Source organism: Carassius carassius, chromosome 4 (genome assembly GCF_963082965.1).
Source record: "Carassius carassius chromosome 4, fCarCar2.1, whole genome shotgun sequence".
Classification (NCBI taxonomy): Eukaryota; Metazoa; Chordata; class Actinopteri; order Cypriniformes; family Cyprinidae; genus Carassius; species Carassius carassius.
Window position 1 is genome coordinate 41562292 of NC_081758.1, and position 21516 is coordinate 41583807.

A 21516-nucleotide genomic window follows, 5' to 3' on the forward strand; every position below is an offset into this window, starting at 1 on the left:
TCTGTTTTGTCTGGTTTCTGAACTCTCAACCTCAGTGAATTTTCTTGTTGTTGTGACTGAGAAATGCTGTTATGTGCAAATTAGCAGTGAATGCTTGATTGCTGTCATTAGCGCTTCTCCAGGGATTTCTCCACATCCACCGGTTATCTGACTCTCAGTATTTTAACTTCCCTAAAACAGTGTGTTATTCAGAAAGAATCTGATCTTTTCTTTCACCAATCCCCTGAATGCTGTTTCAGGTTATGGAGTTGCTGTTTTTGGCCCTTTCATTTGGTTCTTTGGCCATCAGTACTTTCAATCTGTCTTGTGTTATTTAAAGAGGACGTTTTCTTCTGTGTGCCCATGGTCTTAAACCGGTTCATTTTCCTGGAGGTCTTTGGATGTTATTTCTGCAGATGTGTTCAATGATTTGATTATTTCAAACACACAATAATTGATCTCTATTGATCATAAATGTCAGAAAGAAAACAAAAAGTCCAGTAGCTGCATTTAAGATGAGTAAACTGACTGTACCACACCTTAATAAATGACTGAACAAATCCCTGATGTGAGATTTATTTTATTTATAACAGATAATGTAACTGTTCTATATTTTAACTGTAACTTAAGTAATTTCCTTATGTTAAATTATTGTTTATGTATTTTTTAATGATGCATTTTTGTACATTTTGTTATATATTATATGATATTATTATTATAACTTTATTACATATTTTGAGGTAAGAAAGTTGTTGTTCAATTGTAGTTTTTGTTTATTTAATTATTTGTATAGATTTTTATTTCAGTTTTAGTTTCAGGTTATGCTAAACGAAAATGAGAAATGTTGTTTTGGCAACTATCAGAACAAAAAATTGGTCAAGGTTTATATATTTATTTCATTATGGTTAAAGTTTATTTTATTTTTTATATATAATGAAAATTTATTTTGTATGTTTTTTTTTTGTTTTGTTTAATTAATAACCCTGGTTTGCTCAAAGCATTGTGCAAAAATCGACTTTTAGCAAAACTTCTGACCAAAATTGTAAAAAAAATAAATAAATCACTTTTGTTGAGACTGACAAGTAGTTAATAAATTATACTCATTTTTTTACATTTATGCATTTGGCAGACACTTTTATCTACAGTGACTTTATTCAAGTGATATATATAACTTGAATAAAGTATATAAGTATATATATATTCTTTTCAGCTAATTCATTCCCTGGGAATTGAACCCATGACCTTGGCCTTGTTGTTTGAGAGACGGAAACTTGGCTGCATGCTGTGTTTATTTTAAATGCTCCATCATGCCAAAACACCATTAAAGACTATTTTTGCATATTCTGTGCATTCTGGATGTCAAATCAGATTTGATGTTGTGGAAATAAGAGACTGCAGTTCAGTTTATTGAATTTTTAACAATGAGTCTCCACTGGTCCCCTATAAAAACGTGAAATGTAATCAGCCCAGCAGATCGTGCTTGGGTCTCCTTTAGGTCAAGTACACAACTAAAAAAAACATTTTACATCACCTCTGAGGCTTGTAAGTGATTTTATAGCTTTTGAAAGGTGAAATGGTTACAGCTTAGTGTTGTATGATCTTTCTAGTCTCTCTAGGCATTTTGCAAGTGATTACATTTTACATCGTCTGTTGTTCATCAGGGCAGGTTAAGGTGTGGAATACTGAATAGGTGTTAATATGTAAATGTGGGCTGTCATATGTTAATGAGCTTGTTTTTTTGTTTTTAGCCATTTTTGCCATTTCTGTTTAAGACATCTTCTTGCACTTGGTAAAAGTATGCTAAGTACATCAACATTTTTAAATGAGTAGTTCAGCCAAAAATGAAAAATTGCTGAAAATGTCCTCACATTAGGCCATCCAAGATGTGGATGAGTTTGTTTCTTCATCAGATTTGGAGAAATGCAGCATTGAATCAGTGTCTCATCAATGGATGCTCTGCAGTGAATGGGTGCCGTCAGAATGAGAGTCCAAACAGCTGATAAAAACATCACAATAATCCACAGCACTCCAGTCCATCAGTTAATGTCTTGTGAATCCAAAAACTGTGTTTGTAAGAAACAAGACGTTTTTAACATCGAATGGTTGCTAAAATATGAATCCATAATCCATAATATTGCTTTCTTCAGTGAAAAAGTGATCTGAATTAGGAGAGAAATCTGCATAGATCAAGCACCTTTTACAAGCCAAAATGGCTCTGAACAAATATGTGGATTCTCTTAATAGAAAAGAGCAAGAAAAATCCTGTTTTCCATTATATGTTTGTTTTAAATTAAAAGTGACGTCTCGTACAGTAAAATACATTTTGAGTGTTTAAGGTGGCACTGTGTGTTGAGGGTAAAATGATGTGGTGATTTCATTAACATGTCTTCTTTTGTGTTTATGGCAGATCCGATTCAACTAAATTCATCTTCAAACCCTGTACTTTCAGCCAAAAATTAATTGCTTTTGAAATTTTAAATGTACCACCCTGAAGCTTCATGGAACTTGTGGAGTGTTTTTGGTGAGACTTTTGCTTGTCTTTCCATTACAGACTGTCTCTGAAAATTGAACCAGGGAACAGCTCGCCGCGCATGGCCACATCCAAAGAAGATCTTGCAGGTAAAACTGCCTAAAAGTCATTATTTCTACACTTTACCTCTAATATATCTGCATTTTGTTGTCGAAATATATTTTTTTGCCATGAGGCCCTATCATACGCTATTATTCAAAACAAATGAAAAAAAAATCAATTACTGACTCCCAAATTCTGAACTGTAGTAACTTACAGAAGACATTGTAGTTATTTTCCCCCAGCATCCATTGTGTCCCATCTGAATGAGGTCCCTGGCCCCTGGTGGGCCCCATCCTCTTTGACTCATTGAAAGGGCAAAGGGAACAGAATGTAGTCTGAGAAAACAAACAGCACATAAATGGCTCTCGACGGAGCCTTTATAATCTCAGTACTGCAGATCTACATCACAGCTCCACATGCAGGCATCACTCACTGAGGCCAGAAAACAGTGATGAACCGTATCGTTGAGCAATGCTTTGAATCACCTTCTCAAGCTCCAGCGACAATATTACTGTGAAAACACTAATATTGGGAAATATTTTCTACTGTAATATATTTTAACATTTTATTTATTTATGTGATGCAAAGCTGAATTTTCAGCATCATTACTACAGTCTTCAGTGTCACATAATCTTCAAAAATCATTCTAATATGACAAAAAAATAAATAATAATAATATGAAAAATAATACTTTTATAGAAACTGTGATACTTTTTTTCAGGGTTCTTTAAGGAATGAAACAGCATTTATTTAAAGCAAAAAATCTAACATAAATGAAATATAAAATAAACATTTATTTATTTACACTTATTAGTAAATATACATTTATTTACTGTCTCTTTTGATTAATTTAATGCATCCTTGCCGAATATAACTATTAATTTCTTCCTAAAAATAAAAATGACAATAGAAATCTTTCCGACCCCAAACTTTTAGATGAAGTGTAGGAGAGCTCTGAGAAGGAGTTTAAAAGCAAGTCTGATCTGAAATAAAATACTGATGGATTTCATTTCCAGATCATCTATTTCTGTGAACTGATTCAAAACACTGATTGAATCATTTGCTACACATATGACTCATGGAATTTAAATTATTAAATATTTGGCATCATCGAAAGGACTAAAATATAAAAGATTGCTCCATGCTAAACTATATTCATTTATTTTTATCAGAGATTGTATAATTAAATCCCTAAACAAAACATTATAAAATATGTAGTTTACCATGAATTTACTACGGTTAGTAATAATTATAATAATTGGTCACAAAATTTGTACTAGCCCAAATTACCTTGTGTGTTTTGGCCCACTGTTTACATGAGCACATTTGTGCACATTTGATCTGACCGAGTGTAATATAACACAGCGGTCTGGGAGACTGGGACCATTTGGCTTTTGATGTGTCATTTTTTCCTTTTCATTTCATGCAATGTTTGGTGTATATATATGGCCTCGTGGTTACATCACAGCGAGGACTGGGGGGACAAGGTCTTTCCTAAAGTCTCAGGGTGACTGGCTGTTATGTAAACCGGCAGATGTATTTGTGAGGACAACCAGCCGAGGAAATTAGATCTTGCCATGAAACTCAGGCCAGAAAACAGAGCAAAACATGGAACAGCCATTCAGACACACCTACGCTCTCTTTATGATGACTATTTTTCACATTCAAGAATCTTGGTAAAGTCATCAAAAGTATGAAATACAGACTGAAGTATGATTTAGTGACCAAAACACATTCAACCGATCAAAACCAATGTCCAAGTCGTCTAGATTCAATCTTTGCTCTTTCTACGTGTTCAAAGGATGCTTTTTAAACACTATTGAATTTACATTTGCATTAGATAAAACAATAAAACGCTGGATGGATGAAAGAACAGTAGTTGAATAGAACAAAAGAAGAATGGATGGATGATAGAATGATAGGGAAAGAACAATAGATTGATAGAACGATGGATAGATGATAGATGGATAAGCCAATAGAAGGATGGAAGAATGTATGGATGGATGATAGAATAATAGATAGATCATTAGAAGAATGGAAGAATGATAGAATGATAGATGAAAAGAACAATAGATGGATAGAACGATGGATGGATGGATGATAGCTGGATAAACCGATTAAATAGGGATGATAAACCAGAAGGATGGATGGATTGATGGATGGATAAACCAGTAGAAGGATGGATGGACGATAGAATAAATGGATAGAACAATAGATAGATAGACGAATGGATATACCAAAAGAAGGAAGGAAGGAAGGAAGGATGGATGGATGGATGGATGGATGGATGGATGGAAGATAGATTGTTAAACCAATATAAGGATGGATGGATGGATGGATGATAGAATGATAGATAGATCATTAGAATGGATGGATTGATGGATGGATAAACCAGTAGAAGGATGGATGGATGGATGGATGGATGATAGAATAAATGGATAGAACAATAGATAGATAGAAGAATGGATGGATGCATGGATGGATGGATGGATATACCAAAAGAAGGAAGGATATAAGGATGGATGGATGGATGGATGTATGGATGATAGAATGATAGATAGATCATTAGAAGGGTGAATGGATCAAAGAATGGTAGATGGGTAGAACAATAGAAGAATGTATGGATGGATGAATGGATTGATGGATGATAGAATGATAGATGGAAGGAACAGTAGAGGGGAAGGATGGATGGATGATAGAAAGATAGTTGAACAGAACAATATAATGATGGAAGGAAGATAGAAATATAGATGGATAGATCAATAGAAGAATGGATGGATGATGATAAAACGATAATACGATGAATAGAATGGTGAATGGATAGACTGATAGACAGATGTGTAGATGTGTAGATAGGAAAGTCCAGGCTGTGTGTGAACATACTGTAACTGTTGCTCTGTGTCACACACATGCACAATATTTCTCAAATAAATCACTGAGAAACTATTATTAGCTGGAAGCAGCCGGTTACGTTCATGTTTGTAACAGCAGATCTTAATCACAATCAGACCCATGACAGAGACGTCTCAAGCTCAAATCCGCTGCTTCAGGTGTTGTTCCTAGCTATCCACATTGTGTTTCCCTGTCATCATTTACTTTTGTGCATACACTACTATTCAAAAGTGAAGGGCTGAGTTTTATTCAGCAAGGATGCATTAAATTGATCAAAAGTGACAGTAAAGACTTCTATTTCAAATAAAAGCTTTTCTTTTGAACTTTCTTTTCATCAAAGAATCCTTGAGCAGCAAATCAGCATATTAGAATGATTTCTGAAGGTCATGTGACACTGAAGACTGGAGGAATGATTCAGGAATACATTACATTTTAAAATATATTACAATAGAAATCAGTTATTCTGAAATGTATTTTTGATCAAATAGATGCAGCCTTGGTGAGCAGAAGAGGATCTAACATCAACCAAATCACTCATTTAGTTGTAAAAACATGTTATGTTTTAACGCATGGTTAACTTTTTGGAGTAGCCGAGTACAAAATAAGACAGAATGTCCTATGAAGGTGAGAGGCCAATTGATTGACCTGCAATTGCATTCAGTGTCACCTGTGCTCTAAATATTAGTTATTTAATAATGTATGTCTTTCCAGTATAACCTGCATAATATCTGTGCAAACACAGTTTGAGAAAGCCATCTGAGTTCTGGAAGAGATGCAGCCGCTCTGTAGTTTCCCCGAGTGCTGCCAGCTTTCCCTCTGAAGCTTGAAAATCATAGTCTTTTGCCACATTTTGTTTCAAGGCAGGAAATTATGAATTAGAGATTAAATCAGGACATAACACAGGTCGGATTCGATCCTGGGTGTCCCAAAAAGCACAACAGTTCAATGTCTGGAGGACATTTTCTATTGTACCTGCAAAAAATTGATGTATAGAGTTAATTTTTGTAGCGGTCAACTGATATATTGCCAAAGCTGACATATAAGCCATTGTTTAATTTATAAAAAAAAATTTTAAGTTTAAGACCCAAAAGTGTCATGTAGGGACTTTTATTTTGAAGTGCTGAGAGCCCAGCAAATCAAGAAGCATAAATCTGTCATTTATTTTACAGATACTTTTTATAAAGTTCACATTTTTCTTTAAATTCACACATTTTGAAATAGCTTGCATTCAAATATTTTAGTAAATATTGTTTTCTTATTTCGATAGAAAACTGACTTTTTATTTGCAATCTTATTTAATTACCATATAGCTCACGTTGCTCTCAAAAAAAGTATGTTTGATTGCCTAAAAAAGACACAAGCGTAGCTCCATACCAGAAATAACATGTTTCATTTTATATTTAATTGCTGATACTACTTAAAAATTCCGTGCTCTAATTCCATGAACATCTGCTTCAAATCAGATCTCTCCCCATCATGCATCTTTCATTGTCAGATGGAATAACCGCGCCGAATGTGGCGTTCAGTTCATGAGCTGGTAGTCAGACTCATTAATGAAGCTTTTAACAAGAACCTTTAATAAGATGTAAAGCAGACTGATCAGTGTGTAAGGCTCCAGTCGCTCCATTAAATGTGTCTTCTTGTGTGTAAGTGTCTCAGCATGCTGCCCTACATTGTTTCCACTTTCCCATGATGCCTGAAGATATTTCTGTCCACTGTGTAGGCCTCTGTGATGAGCCCTTGAGTCTCTCGGATCGCCCGTTTTGATTGGTTCATGTGATGAGATAGTTCACCCAAACATGAACTCACACTAGTTTGTGCTTCCAATCTATGACTTTCTTTCTGTGTCAAACAAAAAAAGATATTTTGGCAGAAAGTCATTGTTCGGAACAATACCAAGGTGAGAAATCATGGCAGAATTTTCATTTTTGGATTAACTTACCCATGCGAACATGTAAACTGTTCAGACTTTCCCTTTAGCACAAATATCAGATATGCTCTATTTTGGATAAAAGTGTTTGCTAAATGCATATCTGCACTTATAAATAAGCTGAACTGCATCTGCATTATTAGTAACATGCCAAAGTATAGTCCTGTTAATTTTGAGCAACTGAAAGAGAAAACTTCCTTCATCTTCGCATTGCTAATGATGGTTTTCCAAAAGAAAATGTAAATGAAAATTAGAAATGTTGCCTCAACAGCAAACTGACATAAGTTAAAGTTGAAGTACTAAAATTGCTAAAACAACGCTGAAATAAAAATAAATTAACACCAAATAGATTTTTTTTTTTAAGAGAATTAAAAAAGAATAATAATGGCAAAAATGCACTAAGGCTCAAATTGATATTCAAATGAAGACGGATATTATAAAAAGCTAATTTAAAATATGAATAAATACTATAATATTATATTAATAATACTAAAAAGACACTGGTGCCATTTAAATGCAAAACGGGATTAAAACTAAATGAAAGCTACATAGAAATAAAATGAGATAAGCACATGAAATTACTAAAACTTAAAATAATTAAAATAAAAAAGGTTAAAAATAAAAGCTAATTTAAAATGTTAATAAAAAACATAATATATAAATAATACGAAAATAACACTATCCGCATGTAAATGTAAAACAGGATAAAGTTTATAATGAATGAAAGCTAAATATAAATATTAATATAACAAAAATTTATAAAAAATAACAAAAGCATACAACGAAATGATTAATACTAAAATTAAATCTGAAGATTTAAATAACTCAAATTTTATAAATATAATATTATAAAAATAATATTAAAATAACACTGATGCCATCTAAATGAAAAAAAGCTGAAGTAAAATAATGGATCAAAACCAAATAGAAAAATAAAAAAATTAAATGGCTAATACCTAGTCTAATATGCAAACTAAAAAATATATATAAAAATAAAGGGTTAATTCAAAATTTGAATACATTCTATAATAGTATATAAACAATGCTAAAATACTTGTTCACTAAAGGTTATAGAGCTACTTTGTGCAGTAGAAGAAAATCGGGCGAGCGAGTCTCAGCTCAGAAAGCATGTGATTAAATGATCACTGACTCACGGACAGCAACATGTGGATGCTGTTCCTCTGGGGATCCTCTGTGTTTTCCTCTCTCAGGACTGCGGTGAAGAGGACCGGAGAATGTTAACGTTTGTGTTGTGGCTGTGATTGCTAAAGCAGAGGCTCCTCAATCAGACATGTGCAGAGAAAACTCATTCTGCTTTTCTCCCTTCGTCCAGGTCCGTCTGAGTTGTCTTTTTTGGTCAGGTATAAGCGACGGCCCACTTGCCCTGATGCCACTGTGGGGGTTCATATCCCCACCCCTCCGCCCTCACGCCACAGGAAGAGCCACAGCCTCGGAAACACGTCTGTTTTGTCTCTTTTTACATACACACACACACACACACACTTGCATACTGTATTTTGATCAAAGGTTTGGGGTCAGTATGATTTTTTTTTTTTTTTAATAATTCTTTTATTCAGCAAGGATGCATTAAATTAATCAAAATGGGAAAGACATTTATAATCTTAGAAAAGATTTCTATTTCAAGTAAATGCTGTTCTTTAAACTTTGTATTCATCAAATTAGATTGAATCATGCCTCAGTTTCAAAATAAATATAATCTATTTAAAGTCATGCATTTGGAAGTACAGAGGCCCAGCTTTCTGGAGGATTTAATGCATAAATGTGAAGATTATTATTATTATTATTATTATTATTATTGCACTTCATGAATTATTCCATAAAACCCATAATTATATATATATATATATATATATATATATATATAGGTGGTACTGTTTTGCTATTTTAGTGTCACTGAGATACTATAACTATACTATAGTTGTATTAATATATTAGATTAGTTTTTATTTTTATATTTATCATTTTCTTTTAACCTCTATAAACCTCTAGATAAACCTGTATAGTTGTTTTTTCTACCAAGTTTTAATTAGTTTTAGTATTTGAGTAAATCTAGTTAACCTTGGCAACTAGTTCAAATTAACACAAAAGGTTTCTTTTTTATATTTAATTCCACTTAACATGGGAAGTCGTGGCCTAATGGTTAGAGAGTCGGACTCCCAATCGAAAGGTTGTGGGTTCGAGTCCCGGGCCGGCAGGAATTGTGGGTGGGGGGAGTGCATGTACAGTTCTCTCTCCACCTTCAATAACACGACTTAGGTGCCCTTGAGCAAGGCATCGAACCCCCAACTGCTCCCCGGGCGCCGCAGCATAAATGGCTGCCCACTGCTCTGGGTGTGTGTTCACAGTGTGTGTGTGTGTGTTCACTGCTCTGTGTGTGTGCATTTCGGATGGGTTAAATGCAGAGCACAAATTCTGAGTATGGGTCACCACACTTGGCTGAATGTCACTTCACTTACTCACTTTATTAATTTATGTTAAGTAAAAAAAAAAAAGAAATAGGTTTAGAAGAATCCATCATCTGTATCTCAGTTTTTTCAAAAATATAAAGCAGCACAACTGTTTTCAGCATTGATAATAATCAGAAATGTTTCTTGAGCAGTTAATCATGATATCAGAATGATTTCTGAAGATCATGTGACACTGAAGACTGGAGTAATGATGCTTAAAATACAACTTTGCTTTACAGCAATAAACAATATATTCACATAGAAACAAGTTATTTTAAATTGTAAAAAATATTTGACATAATCACTGTTATACTGCATTTTTAGTCAAACAAATGCAGTCTTGGTGAGCAAAAGAGACTTCTTTCAAAAACATTAAGAAATCTTTCCAACCTCAAACTTGAGTGTTAGTGTAACTGTAAACTAAATATCAAATATGCAGCACTTTTGCATTTAGTCTGGCAAACAAACTACTTGTGGTGTTGCACAATCTCATGCCTCATGATGGTTTTTTGACTCTCTCTCTCTCTCACAGTATGATGTGGCATTTCAGTTTGGTTGAGAGTAAAAGTGCGACGTTCCCCATAGAGAAACCACGTCACCTGCTGGACGACAGCTTCCTGGAGTCCCAGAGTCCTGCGAGGAACAACCCACACAACTCAACCGTGTCCAACGGCATCCCTATAGGTATCAGCTCAAGCTGTGGCGTTTTACCAAAGCCCTGCACATCCTATTTAAGGAATGTTCCGGGTTTAATGCATCTCTGTGGCATGATATTGATTACTGCTGAAAATCATTTAGAATTAGCCCTTGAAAATACATTAAAAAAAGGTTTTGAGTAATGCACTTAGAAGTAAACTGAACCAGCACGTGAAAGGTGAAGCTTTTATATTATTGTTAAAGCACTTACATGAATTAGTCGAGTTAAATTTATTTGTATGGTTGTTTACACACACATTGTTTTAAAGCACCTTTACAGAAAATCATGAAGTTTACCGTATTATATCTTAATATCTTCTTGCCTTATAGTTGCATTTAGCAGATTAGAGCTGGAGACAATTGCATTTTGTGACATTATAAGCAATCAAGCATATATGCAAGCAGATATAAAGCATAGATATTAGATTTCTGGAATCATTGCATGTCTTGCATGCATTGTGCAAAAGGAAAAGAACTGCCATTATGTCGCAATGGGAACAGAATTGAAAGACTAAATCTAACTTTGCAATACTGAGTGTTTCTACCACACAAATCCCATGCAAAGTCTTGTGGCTTTCAGTGTTTTTAATGCCTGACCCAATGCACTTCCTTATTGCAACGAAATGAGAGACAAGTCGAAATGATTTTGTGTTGTTGACTTCTAATGAAATAATTAAAATAAGATTTGAATAAAACTGCATGTCTTCATTGTTTTGAGTGCAGCCGCAGGAATGTCTTTGAGGCCGTACTGTAGTGCTAATGAAACGGTTGTGAGGTTTTTTTGGTTTGTGTTTTATCAGGCAGCAGTCAGAGTTCGTTCTGTGATGATCTTTCTCCAGGGCTCGAGAGGTGAGACTCTGTCTGTCTTGTCATGTGTTTGTGTCTAAACATTACATTGCAGCTTTAGTATGACTGCCTCCGTTCATTCTAGAGGAAAACACAACTATAATGAGAAAAGAAAAGGTTTTCCTGGCCTGGCAGTCTGAGATTATTAATAAAAGAGTCTGACCAGTAACATCTCGTTAGTTAACATTAGTTAATGCATAAACTAACATCAATGAGCACTACATTTGTTACAGTACTCATTAATATTTGTTTATAAATATACAGCTGTTCATTGCTAGTTCCTGTTAGTTCAGGTCCATTAATAATGTATCACTTAATGTTGACGTGAACTAAGGTTAAGGTTTTTTCACTATTCATTCATTCATGTTAACTGATGCGATGTTTACAAATGAAACGTATTGTAAGTGTTACATTATAATCTTCATTAGATGAACTGCCATGTACTGTAACTTCTTCATGCTATAAGTAAAAAAAATTGATTTCTAAAATGAATTACTTTATTAATTTTTCATAGCTCAGCAGTACTAATTGTTTTTGTTGTTCATTTAGCCTGTCGTTTCCAGCTATATATGTATATAAATGTTTAACATCTTTATATGTCCATTCCACAGGAGAACACTTTTATATGCATATAAATAACAAAACAACTACAAAAAAAATTGGTCTTTAAAGGCTTAGTTCAGCAGAAAATGAAACATCATTTATTCACACTCATGTTATGACTTTCTTCTGTGAGACACAAAAGGAAATGTTTAGCTGATGTTCATGCTGCTCTTTTCCATGCAATAAAAGCAGACAGTGACACAACAGTGATGCAGGCAACTTTTGCACTAGTCTTCAGTTTGCACAATCCTTTGTGTTGGAACATTTGATTTCTTGGGATATTGTGCAAAAATCATATGAGCTGTGTAATTGTGCTTTTTTAATAAAAAGCTGAAAGTCATCACTGTACTTTCATGTTTGAATTGCATGTAAAAGAGAAAGTGAGTTTTCATTATGTGAAGTATCCACATATTTCACATTTGCACAGATTCCGTTTTTTTTTTTTTTATCAGTGAGTGTATGTGCTCAAAATATATTTAGGTCTAAATGTAAGATTTATGTTTTGCATTTGAAACTAATAAACTGAATGTGATGCAAATTTGTCAACTACTGTATACATAAATTAAACCGATTAGATTTATGCACAATAATTTTAAATTCACAATAACCAGATTTATTTATCATCAAAAAATATCCAAATTGTTTAGATGTTTATTTGCTTGTTCTACAGCTAGTCATGGTTTAACCATGTTCATAATTTTAACTGCAAAGACAATAAACAGACTTATATGGAAACGGGATCAAAATAAATAAATATGGTAATTATGATTTTTTTATCTCACGATTTTGACTTTTCTATTTGGTAAATTTTTCTCACAAATCTGAGGAATAAAGGTCAGATTTGCAAAAAAAAAACCTCTGAATTGTAAAATAAAAAAATGCACAATTATCTTTTAATTTTTTATTCCATGAGACAAAAAAAAAAAGTTAACAGAATTCAGAGAAAAAAAGTCTGAATTACAAGATGTGAATTTGGATTTAAATCTGAATTTAAAATGCAGTTCTGATTTATATAGACAACATTTTCAGATGAAAATGTCACAATTAAACTGTTTTTATTATAGAAAAAAGCTTCCATTTTTTATTTATTTAATTTTATTGCTGATTCTAAGCCATTTGAATTAATGCATTTTGAAATCACAGCATTTAAATTATTTCAAATATATATATATATATAAAATAAGCCTTTTTTTAGAGAAATTTGAACCGTTTCTTGCTTGTTTAACTCATGTATGACTGACAAACATGCATTGCATTAAGTTTTAGTTTGTTAAAACTTTGAAAACTTGATCTGCAATTCAGTAGAGAAATGTAGGCCTTAATACCGGTTTGAGTGTAGTGTCAGTATCAGTCAAACTCATTGTAGTGAATGTGCAAACAGGGGCCACATGTCCTCGACTCTGGGCCCTAACTGGAGGGTTCCTCTCCGCAGCTCCCCCAGAGGTCGCAGCCAAGGCCACAGGTACAAACCCCTGCCTGGGTCAAAGGTCACCTCCTCCATTCCTCTGGGGCATCGGGTTCACCTGTCTTGGCATGCAGCGTCTCCTCTTTAACATTCCAGTCTCACTCTCTTTTCTGGTTTAGTCTGAAGACTGTCATGTCTGCCATCTGTTCTCTCTTTACCAGGCATCAGATTGCCATCATTTCAGGATGTTTATAGTACAGAATTACTGTATTTATACAAGGGAAAGGCTCCGTTCCAAAACCTAACCAGCTAGTTTACAGCCCACTGTCCTGTCCTGTCTACCTAGATGGCTTCCTTCAGCATCCTAACTAGTGTGACACTTTACATCAGGGATAGGCAACTCCGGTCCTGGAGGGCAGAGTTTAGCTCCAACTCTAATGAAACACACCTGAACAAGGCGATCAGTGTTTTCGGGATTACTAGATAGATACAGGCAGGTGAGTTTTTATGAGGGCTGAAGCTAAACTCTGCAGGATAGTGGCCCTCCAGGACCGGAGCTGCCTATCCCTGCTCTACATGGACAGCATTCAGTCATTTAGCACAGGGCTTTTCAAACTGAGGCTATGTAGAATTTTCTTTTTAAATAAATAAATAACATTAAATAAAGAAACTGTTTAAAATAAACAATAACAATCACAATTAGTTTGAAGTAAACAACAAAAATATACAAATAAATAAAAAAATAAAAGATTACAAATAAAAATTTTTATTAAAAAATAAATAATAAAAATACATTAAATAATAACAATTAGGTGAAAATAAAAAAATATATTAAAATAAAGAAATGAATAAGATTAAAATAAATAATAACAATTAGGTTCAAATATATAAATCATAAAAAATAGATTAAATAAATTAATGAATTAGTGAGTTTGATAAAAAAAAAATGAAATAAAAAATATTTAAATACATCTAAACTCTACAGAACTAGAGTATGAAAAACTATATAATGTAATATAATTAAATCTGATTTTAAAGCAGATTAAAAAATATTAAGAAAGATATTTTAAATCAAAATATAAAAAAATATGTAAAAAAAAAAAAAAACTTTATTTAAATAATGCAGTACAGGACTATAGTCTATTTTCCAAATAAAATTTTACACATATTTATAATAATATTTTTTTTTTATATATTTATATTATATTTCTTTTTTTTTATATAAATTAGTTCTTTATACATACAAATGTAAAGCTGCTTTTAAAATCATATGGTGTCTGTGGCATCTGGAAGATTGAAAAACATGAGTTTTAAGGCTTTTATTCAAAGGGCCTTTGATTGTTGTTTAGTTGAATAAAGATTCTTGAAAACAATGCAAGTGTGACTGACGTACGTGAGGAGACTCGACAGAGCAACATTGATTATATAATGATGGTATAATACTTTTTTTTTGATTTTCTAGCCATTCATAATGTATAAAATCAATGGATTTGATAGATGGTGCTGGTCTTCTACATAGGTTTTGAAGCAGAGACGATGTATTGTGAGTGGGGTGTTTTCTGGGTGAAGGGAACCTTTCTGTCCTGCATCAGCGCTCTCTTTACTCTCTCAGACTCACATTTCACCTCAGCCTGAGCTCTCCAGCAGCTCCATCACATCCTCACAGCAGATGTGAGCAGGAACATCTGCTCTCTGAGGCCTCATTACATGCTATGAGAAGCAACAGCACACACACACACACACACACACGGCTGTTGTTGTTTTTGAGAAGGTGTTGGGTTAATGTGATTCCCTCTGTGCAGTCCGTCAGTAGCTGAGCCCAGTCTGGCTCACGGAGAGTCAGGTGGAGTCACGATGCAGGGACCGCTGAAGAGGAAAACCCTGCTGAAGGAGGGCAGGAAACCCAAGGTGAACAGGAAGGGAACAAAAATGTTTAAATATATGCCAATGTTCAGTATATAAATATATGCATTTGATGCATGCATCACTATTACGGCTCCAGAAACTGTACCAAAGATGTCAGCTTGAAGATTGCATGTTTATATGGGGCCAAAATATATTTTAAATATTTGGTAAAGGTTTCATGACATTCAAGAGATATTAAAAGCATCCTGAACAAACTACATTTCAGAAATCTTTCACACTGACCAACCGGTGTGTCCCTGTGGCTTTGAATGAACAGAATATTTGACTCAGGACTCCATCTAGTGGTCAACACGAACAAACACAAAACATCAAAAAAGATCATTCCAAAGTCTGTTTCTTCATTCGTCATCTAATATATATTAAATACCAGGATTTCTCTATATTTACAATTATGCATTTGGCAGATGCTTCTATCCAAATGTAAACGTTTGATCAGTTCATGCATTCCCTGCTTGAACATTGATGTTGGCACCATGTTCTCTTGTTTGAGCTACAGTAATTTCCCAGGATCTTGTGGAAGTGTTTCCCAGTTTAGTGCATGTGAATCTGAGTTGAGTTTTCATCATGTTTGTATGTCGTGTGGTGTTTTGTTGTCAGCTCTCCTCGTGGACGCGGTATTGGATCACACTTTCTGGTTCCACTCTCTTATTCTACGAATCCAAAGCCCTGCGAGCCACAGAACGGAAACATGTGAGTGATGCAAAGAATCTCACAGCAGTTCTGTACTTTTATTAAAAAATACATAGTAAATACACTTCATAATTTATTTTAAATAAATAAAAAATGCCAACATTCATGGAGACATATTTCATTTTTTAAGATGAAAAATGAGTAATTTGACATTTGATGGAATCTCACTGTGTGTAACACACAGTACAAGTCTTCGGCGTGTAAGAAAGTGTGTGTTGTGGGCTGGATGGTGGTGCTGCCGGATGATCCGGCTCAACCCAACATCTTTCAGCTCAACCATCCTGACAAAGGTAAACCTGACTCAATCTAAATCTATTTAAATCATTCTTAAATGATGTTATCCACATGACTGCAGCAGAATGCCTGTGTTTCTCAGGGAATGTTTACAAGTTACGGACAAGTGATCGGTTCACTGCGATCATGTGGCACAGGCACCTGGACGAGGCCTGTCACAGAAGAAGACCTCAGGTATCAATTATCACTGATCCACTTATTTCCACACACTTAGCTTCTGATAGGACGGGAGAGCATGAACAAAAAAATGTTTTTTTCACATATTAATATTTTAATGTTTGAATATGTGTTTTATATTTTGATATTTATTTATATACATATGTATGTGCACAATATAAATACACCATTGTTCAAAAGTTTTGGAGTCAGTAAGATTTTTGTTTTGCTTTTTAAAAACGAAATGAATGCTTTTATTCATAGAGGATGCATTAAAATGATCAAAAGGGAGAGTAAATACGTTAACAATGTTTTATAAGATTCCATTTCATATAAATGCTGTTCTTTTCAACTTTCTGTTCATCAAAGAATCCACAAAACATTGAAGCAGCACAACTGTTTTCAACATTGATAACAATCAGAAATGTTTCTTGAGCAGCAAATCAGCATATTATTATGATTTCTGAAGATCGTGTGACACTGAAGACTGGAGGAATGATGCTGAAAATACAGCTTTGCATCACAGAAATAAATTACAGTTTATAATAAATTCACATAGAACCCAGTTATTTTAAATTGTAATAATATTTCACAATATTGCTGTTTTTACTGTATTTTTAATCAAATAAATGCAGGCTTGGTGAGCAGAAGAGACAAAAATCTTACCCAGACTTTTGAATGTTAGTGTATAGATTTATATGACCTGATATTTAATATTTTATAAGAACGAGTTCTGTCTTAATGCAGCAAGTTGTGACATTGTTCAGCTACTGAGAACCACTACAGTATAAATGCTTAACGCTGTTTCTGCTCTCGTAGATACCAGCCAATCTCATGTCGTTTGAGTAAACAGACTTGTTTAACTCTTGACTGAAGACATTTATAAAGTGCCAAAGGCCTACAGAGAACATGGTTGGTTCAACAAAAGGACGAAGAAAGAGCAAAAACCCTTCAATGCTGAAGAGTCCACTGAGCCAAAGGTCTCGCTCTGATCCGCTGGCCCTCCACGAGCCCCACACACACATCTAACATCAGGATGTGTTTCAGAGCCGGACGTGGAGGTTTGCACACTAGTATGTGGTACAGTAGGAGGACAGGTGAACCTGGCCCCTTACAGCTCCATCATGTCTTCACAATGGAGACCTTTTCATCTCAAGGTGTTTGTGTGGCTTCAGTGAAGTACATTAAGGGAATTAAGCTCGAGATGGGATTTTTGTGCTGATATAAGTGAGTTTCAGTATGAAAGAGAAATCATGCCGCCTGTAGCATATAAGAATAAAAAGCCAAACTAACATGCATTTGCTCCTGCAAAGAGCTATAACAAAACAAACCACCGATGAAGACCTAAACCAGCTAATGAGACTCACTGGTTTAGTTACAGACTAATCAAACAGTGATTTTTATTTCTGGTTAATGTTATGATGTGATGATGCTGCTTGAAGGCGGTTTGTGTGACTTGCTAACATCAGGGATTCTGAATCTACTTTCTGTTTTAGTCATTTTATACTCATGAAAGCTTGTTTTGGGCTTTAAGTATTAACAGATCATTAGGCATTTCCTGTCAAATGAAGGTTTTTTCACAACTTAAACCAGCTTAAACATGTTGTGCAAAAGGTTTGTGTTTGTCACTTTTGATAGTGTTCTTTGTACATTAATGAGACAATACCATTTTTAAAATACAAGCTTATTTCCATTCAGCCCATCTCACAAAAACAAGATCTGCTTTTTTCAAAAACGTACCATTTCACATCTTACCCCAAAATAAATAGAACAAAATTAGTTTAATAATATTTTGCTTAAAGAAAATTAAGCCTGTTTTTAGGATCTTTAGTGTTTTCGACATTATTTTCATGACAATTAAACACATCTTACCCTCAAATTCTCATTAGTGTAATACAAACAACATCACATTCTTTAAATTTTCTGTATTTATATTTCATAGCCATATTTATTGAACTTCCTTTCATTTATGCATGATTTTGTTTTTTATTAATGCACTTTTTATATTTTAATACAATTAAACTGTGCTTAAAATGTAATTGAAAGTAGTGTCGCTAGCTTAAAAAAATACATAAGAATAGGTTAAATTTTCTTTATGCAAAACATAATTCCTTTTTGTTTGTCTTTTGATCTTTGGTGTGAAATTGTTATGAGGTTTGTCTTGTTGTTGCATGGATCAATGCTGCGGAATGCTTGAATATATGCAATGATGTGGAACTGAAAGAATATTGATTTTGAAGAATTTGTCATTATTTACTCCCTCTCATGTCGTTTAAACCCGTTTGATGATTTATTGTCTGTGGAACACGAAAGGAAAAAATTCATAAAAAGTTTCTTCATGCAACTTTTTCCATACGAAGACAATGAAATTGATTTGAAAAACACAAAAGTACTCCATTTCTGACATTCAAATCATATGACTTCAGAATACAGTTTTGCATATACTTCTACCTGAGATTTTTTGTATTTTTTTTTTTTTTTGATAGTGGGTCACAATGACCTGTAACATGGAAAGAAAAGTGCTTTAACATTGTAAAGGCTAGTGATTACTAGTCTTTGTTGAGAGTATTGTTTATCTGGCATCAGTTTTGCCTTTCTGTATATGAATTCAGCTTTAAACAGGCCACAGTTTTTGTTGAAGACGAAACACACACATGTACAGCTGCACTGCATCTATGTTATGTTCGTTTGTGCTGGAACTATGAATGAACACTTGTTATGTTGCCATGTAAATATGATGCTAAATTATTTCTTGTTTGCCGTCGTGGTGCACTGCAGTTTATCAACTAAAAGGCTGTAAAAACATTATATTCCAGTGAACACTATTCTTCATTTTCACATTTCATTTGATTTCTGTAGGAATTTATCTGTGATTAGGAGGCTGCGAATAAGAAGGATTGGGATATATTGGTGTTTAGTGCACTCTGCTTAAACAACACCTAAAAGAACATATTCTGTCTATATTCAATCCTAAATGCTCCATGCACTTCAAATGAGTATTGCTGTAGGAGTCTTCTTTGGAGTCTTTATTTACAAATTTGTCATGTAGATATGTGTCTATAGGGGTCACTCTAAGGTAATTGGTTGCAGAACATAGTTGGGAGCCTTCCTTCAGGTAACGGGTGCTTGTCAGTAAAGAAACAAAAAAAAGGTCCCCTCTAAAATTGGTTGACAGATCTGCATGACAGGTTATTTCATGTCTGTTGACTGCATTGCAGTTCTAAATATAATTTTTAGTTGCTTTGGAATTATATTCATTACAGATCAATCTGAGTTTAATGTTTCATTTTATAAGTGGGTAGAAAAAAATAACTTCATATGAAATAATTCATATTTCTAGATAATATTTTCTTTATTCTTAAATTACTTTGGCTTTAGTGCAGTGGAAATGTAAAAGACAATAAAAAAGTTAATTAAAAATAATTTATATTTACACTTCTAATATGATGCCTTACAGTTTCTCTCAAACAGCATAAATATATTATATATATATATATATATATATATATATATATATAAACAACATTTCTCATTTTCATTGTTTAACTTGATGTGATAACATAATTAAAACTGAAATAAAGTCAATAAAACCATATAGATATACCTTAAAAGGATAATAAAACAAACAAACTAAACTACTCAATTAAACTACATAAAAATTGCATCTAAAATTAAATAATATTTTCAAATTATGTCAAACAATGCTAATAATAATAAACAAATAATTTGCCCACAAGTAAAGTAATACCAGTAAATTTTGATCTTGTGGGGTCAAGGAAACAAGCTTACAAATCATAGAGAATTTTTTTTATTGTTTTAGTATAATAGCAGATAGTTTCCTAGTGTAAGGGGATAGAAAATATAGTTTATACAGTAGAAGAACCATCACATCTATGGAGAGTTCACATAATGATATGAATACCTGTGAGTGAGTGAGTGAGTGAGTGAGTGAGTGAGTGAGTGAGTGAGTGAGTGAGTGAGTGAGTGAGTGAGTGAGTGAGTGAGTGAGTGAGTGAGTGAGTGAGTGTGAGTGAGTGTGTGAGTGAGTGAGTGTGAGTGTGAGTGTGTGTGTGTGTGTGTGTGACATGGGTATGACACAGGTATTACAATATGAAGGTGGTTTGTACAGTATAAAAACCATTTCACCTATGTGTGTTTGTGTTTATATACTTGCTGTATCCCTGATCTCTTGCGGTCTCCAGTGCGCTGAGGCTGCGGACACCTCTCTGGCAGTACAGCTTCGGGACGCCGTAGAGCTCTCTAAACTGATCTGGGTTCAGTCTGAGGGCCTGCTCAGGACAAGTTCACTGAGGTTTCTCTGGAGCAAGGCATTCTGTCTGAGAACATCGCCATCCTGCCTAAAAATGGTCAATGTCAATGTCAATGTCACCTTAATTTATATAGCGCTTTAAACAAAATACATTGCGTCAAAGCAACTGAACAACATTCATTAGGACAACAGTGTCAATAATGCAAAAATGATAGTTAAAGGCAGTTCATCATTGGATTCAGTTATGTCATCTCTGTTCAGTTAAATAGTGTCTGTGCATTTATTTGCAATCAAGTCAACGATATCGCTGTAGATGAAGTGTCCCCAACTAAGCAAGCCAGAGGCGACAGCGGCAAGGAACCGAAACTCCATCGGTGACAGAATGGAGAAAAAAACCTTGGGAGAAACCAGGCTCAGTTGGGGGGCCAGTTCTCCTCTGACCAGACGAAACCAGCAGTTCAATTCCAGGCTGCAGCAAAGTCAGATTGTGCAGAAGAATCATCTGTTTCCTGTGGTCTTGTCCTGGTGCTCCTCTGAGACAAGGTCTTTACAGGGGATCTGTATCTGGGGCTCTAGTTGTCCTGGTCTCCGCTGTCTTTCAGGGATGTAGAGGTCCTTTCTAGGTGATGATCCACCATCTGGTCTGGATACGTACTGGATCCGGGTGACTGCAGTGACCCTCTGATCTGGACACAGACTGGATCTGGTGGCCACGGTGACCTCGGAACAAGAGAGAAACAGACAAATATTAGCGTAGATGCCATTCTTCTAATGATGTAGCAAGGTTGT

The 21516-nt window shown here is 34.3% G+C and overlaps 1 protein-coding gene across 4 annotated transcripts in view; it reads left to right on the plus strand.

Moving 5' to 3' along the window:
• Positions 1-19280, plus strand: part of LOC132140060 (ras-specific guanine nucleotide-releasing factor RalGPS1-like) — a 124583-nt gene extending 105303 nt beyond the window's left edge. For 2 of the 4 annotated variants that reach the window (XM_059548850.1, XM_059548847.1), the window contains exons 10-19: positions 2531-2598; positions 8707-8833; positions 10374-10525; positions 11338-11386; positions 13368-13448; positions 15194-15299; positions 15915-16007; positions 16192-16297; positions 16384-16475; positions 17277-19280. In XM_059548850.1, the coding sequence (XP_059404833.1) occupies positions 2531-2598; positions 8707-8833; positions 10374-10525; positions 11338-11386; positions 13368-13448; positions 15194-15299; positions 15915-16007; positions 16192-16297; positions 16384-16475; positions 17277-17306 (904 nt within the window). In that variant the 3' untranslated portion in view covers positions 17307-19280. The remainder of the gene's footprint in view (positions 1-2530; positions 2599-8706; positions 8834-10373; positions 10526-11337; positions 11387-13367; positions 13449-15193; positions 15300-15914; positions 16008-16191; positions 16298-16383; positions 16476-17276) is intronic. The other 2 variants (XM_059548848.1, XM_059548849.1) reach the window with 2 other exon arrangements.
• The last annotated feature ends 2236 nt before the right edge of the window (positions 19281-21516 follow it).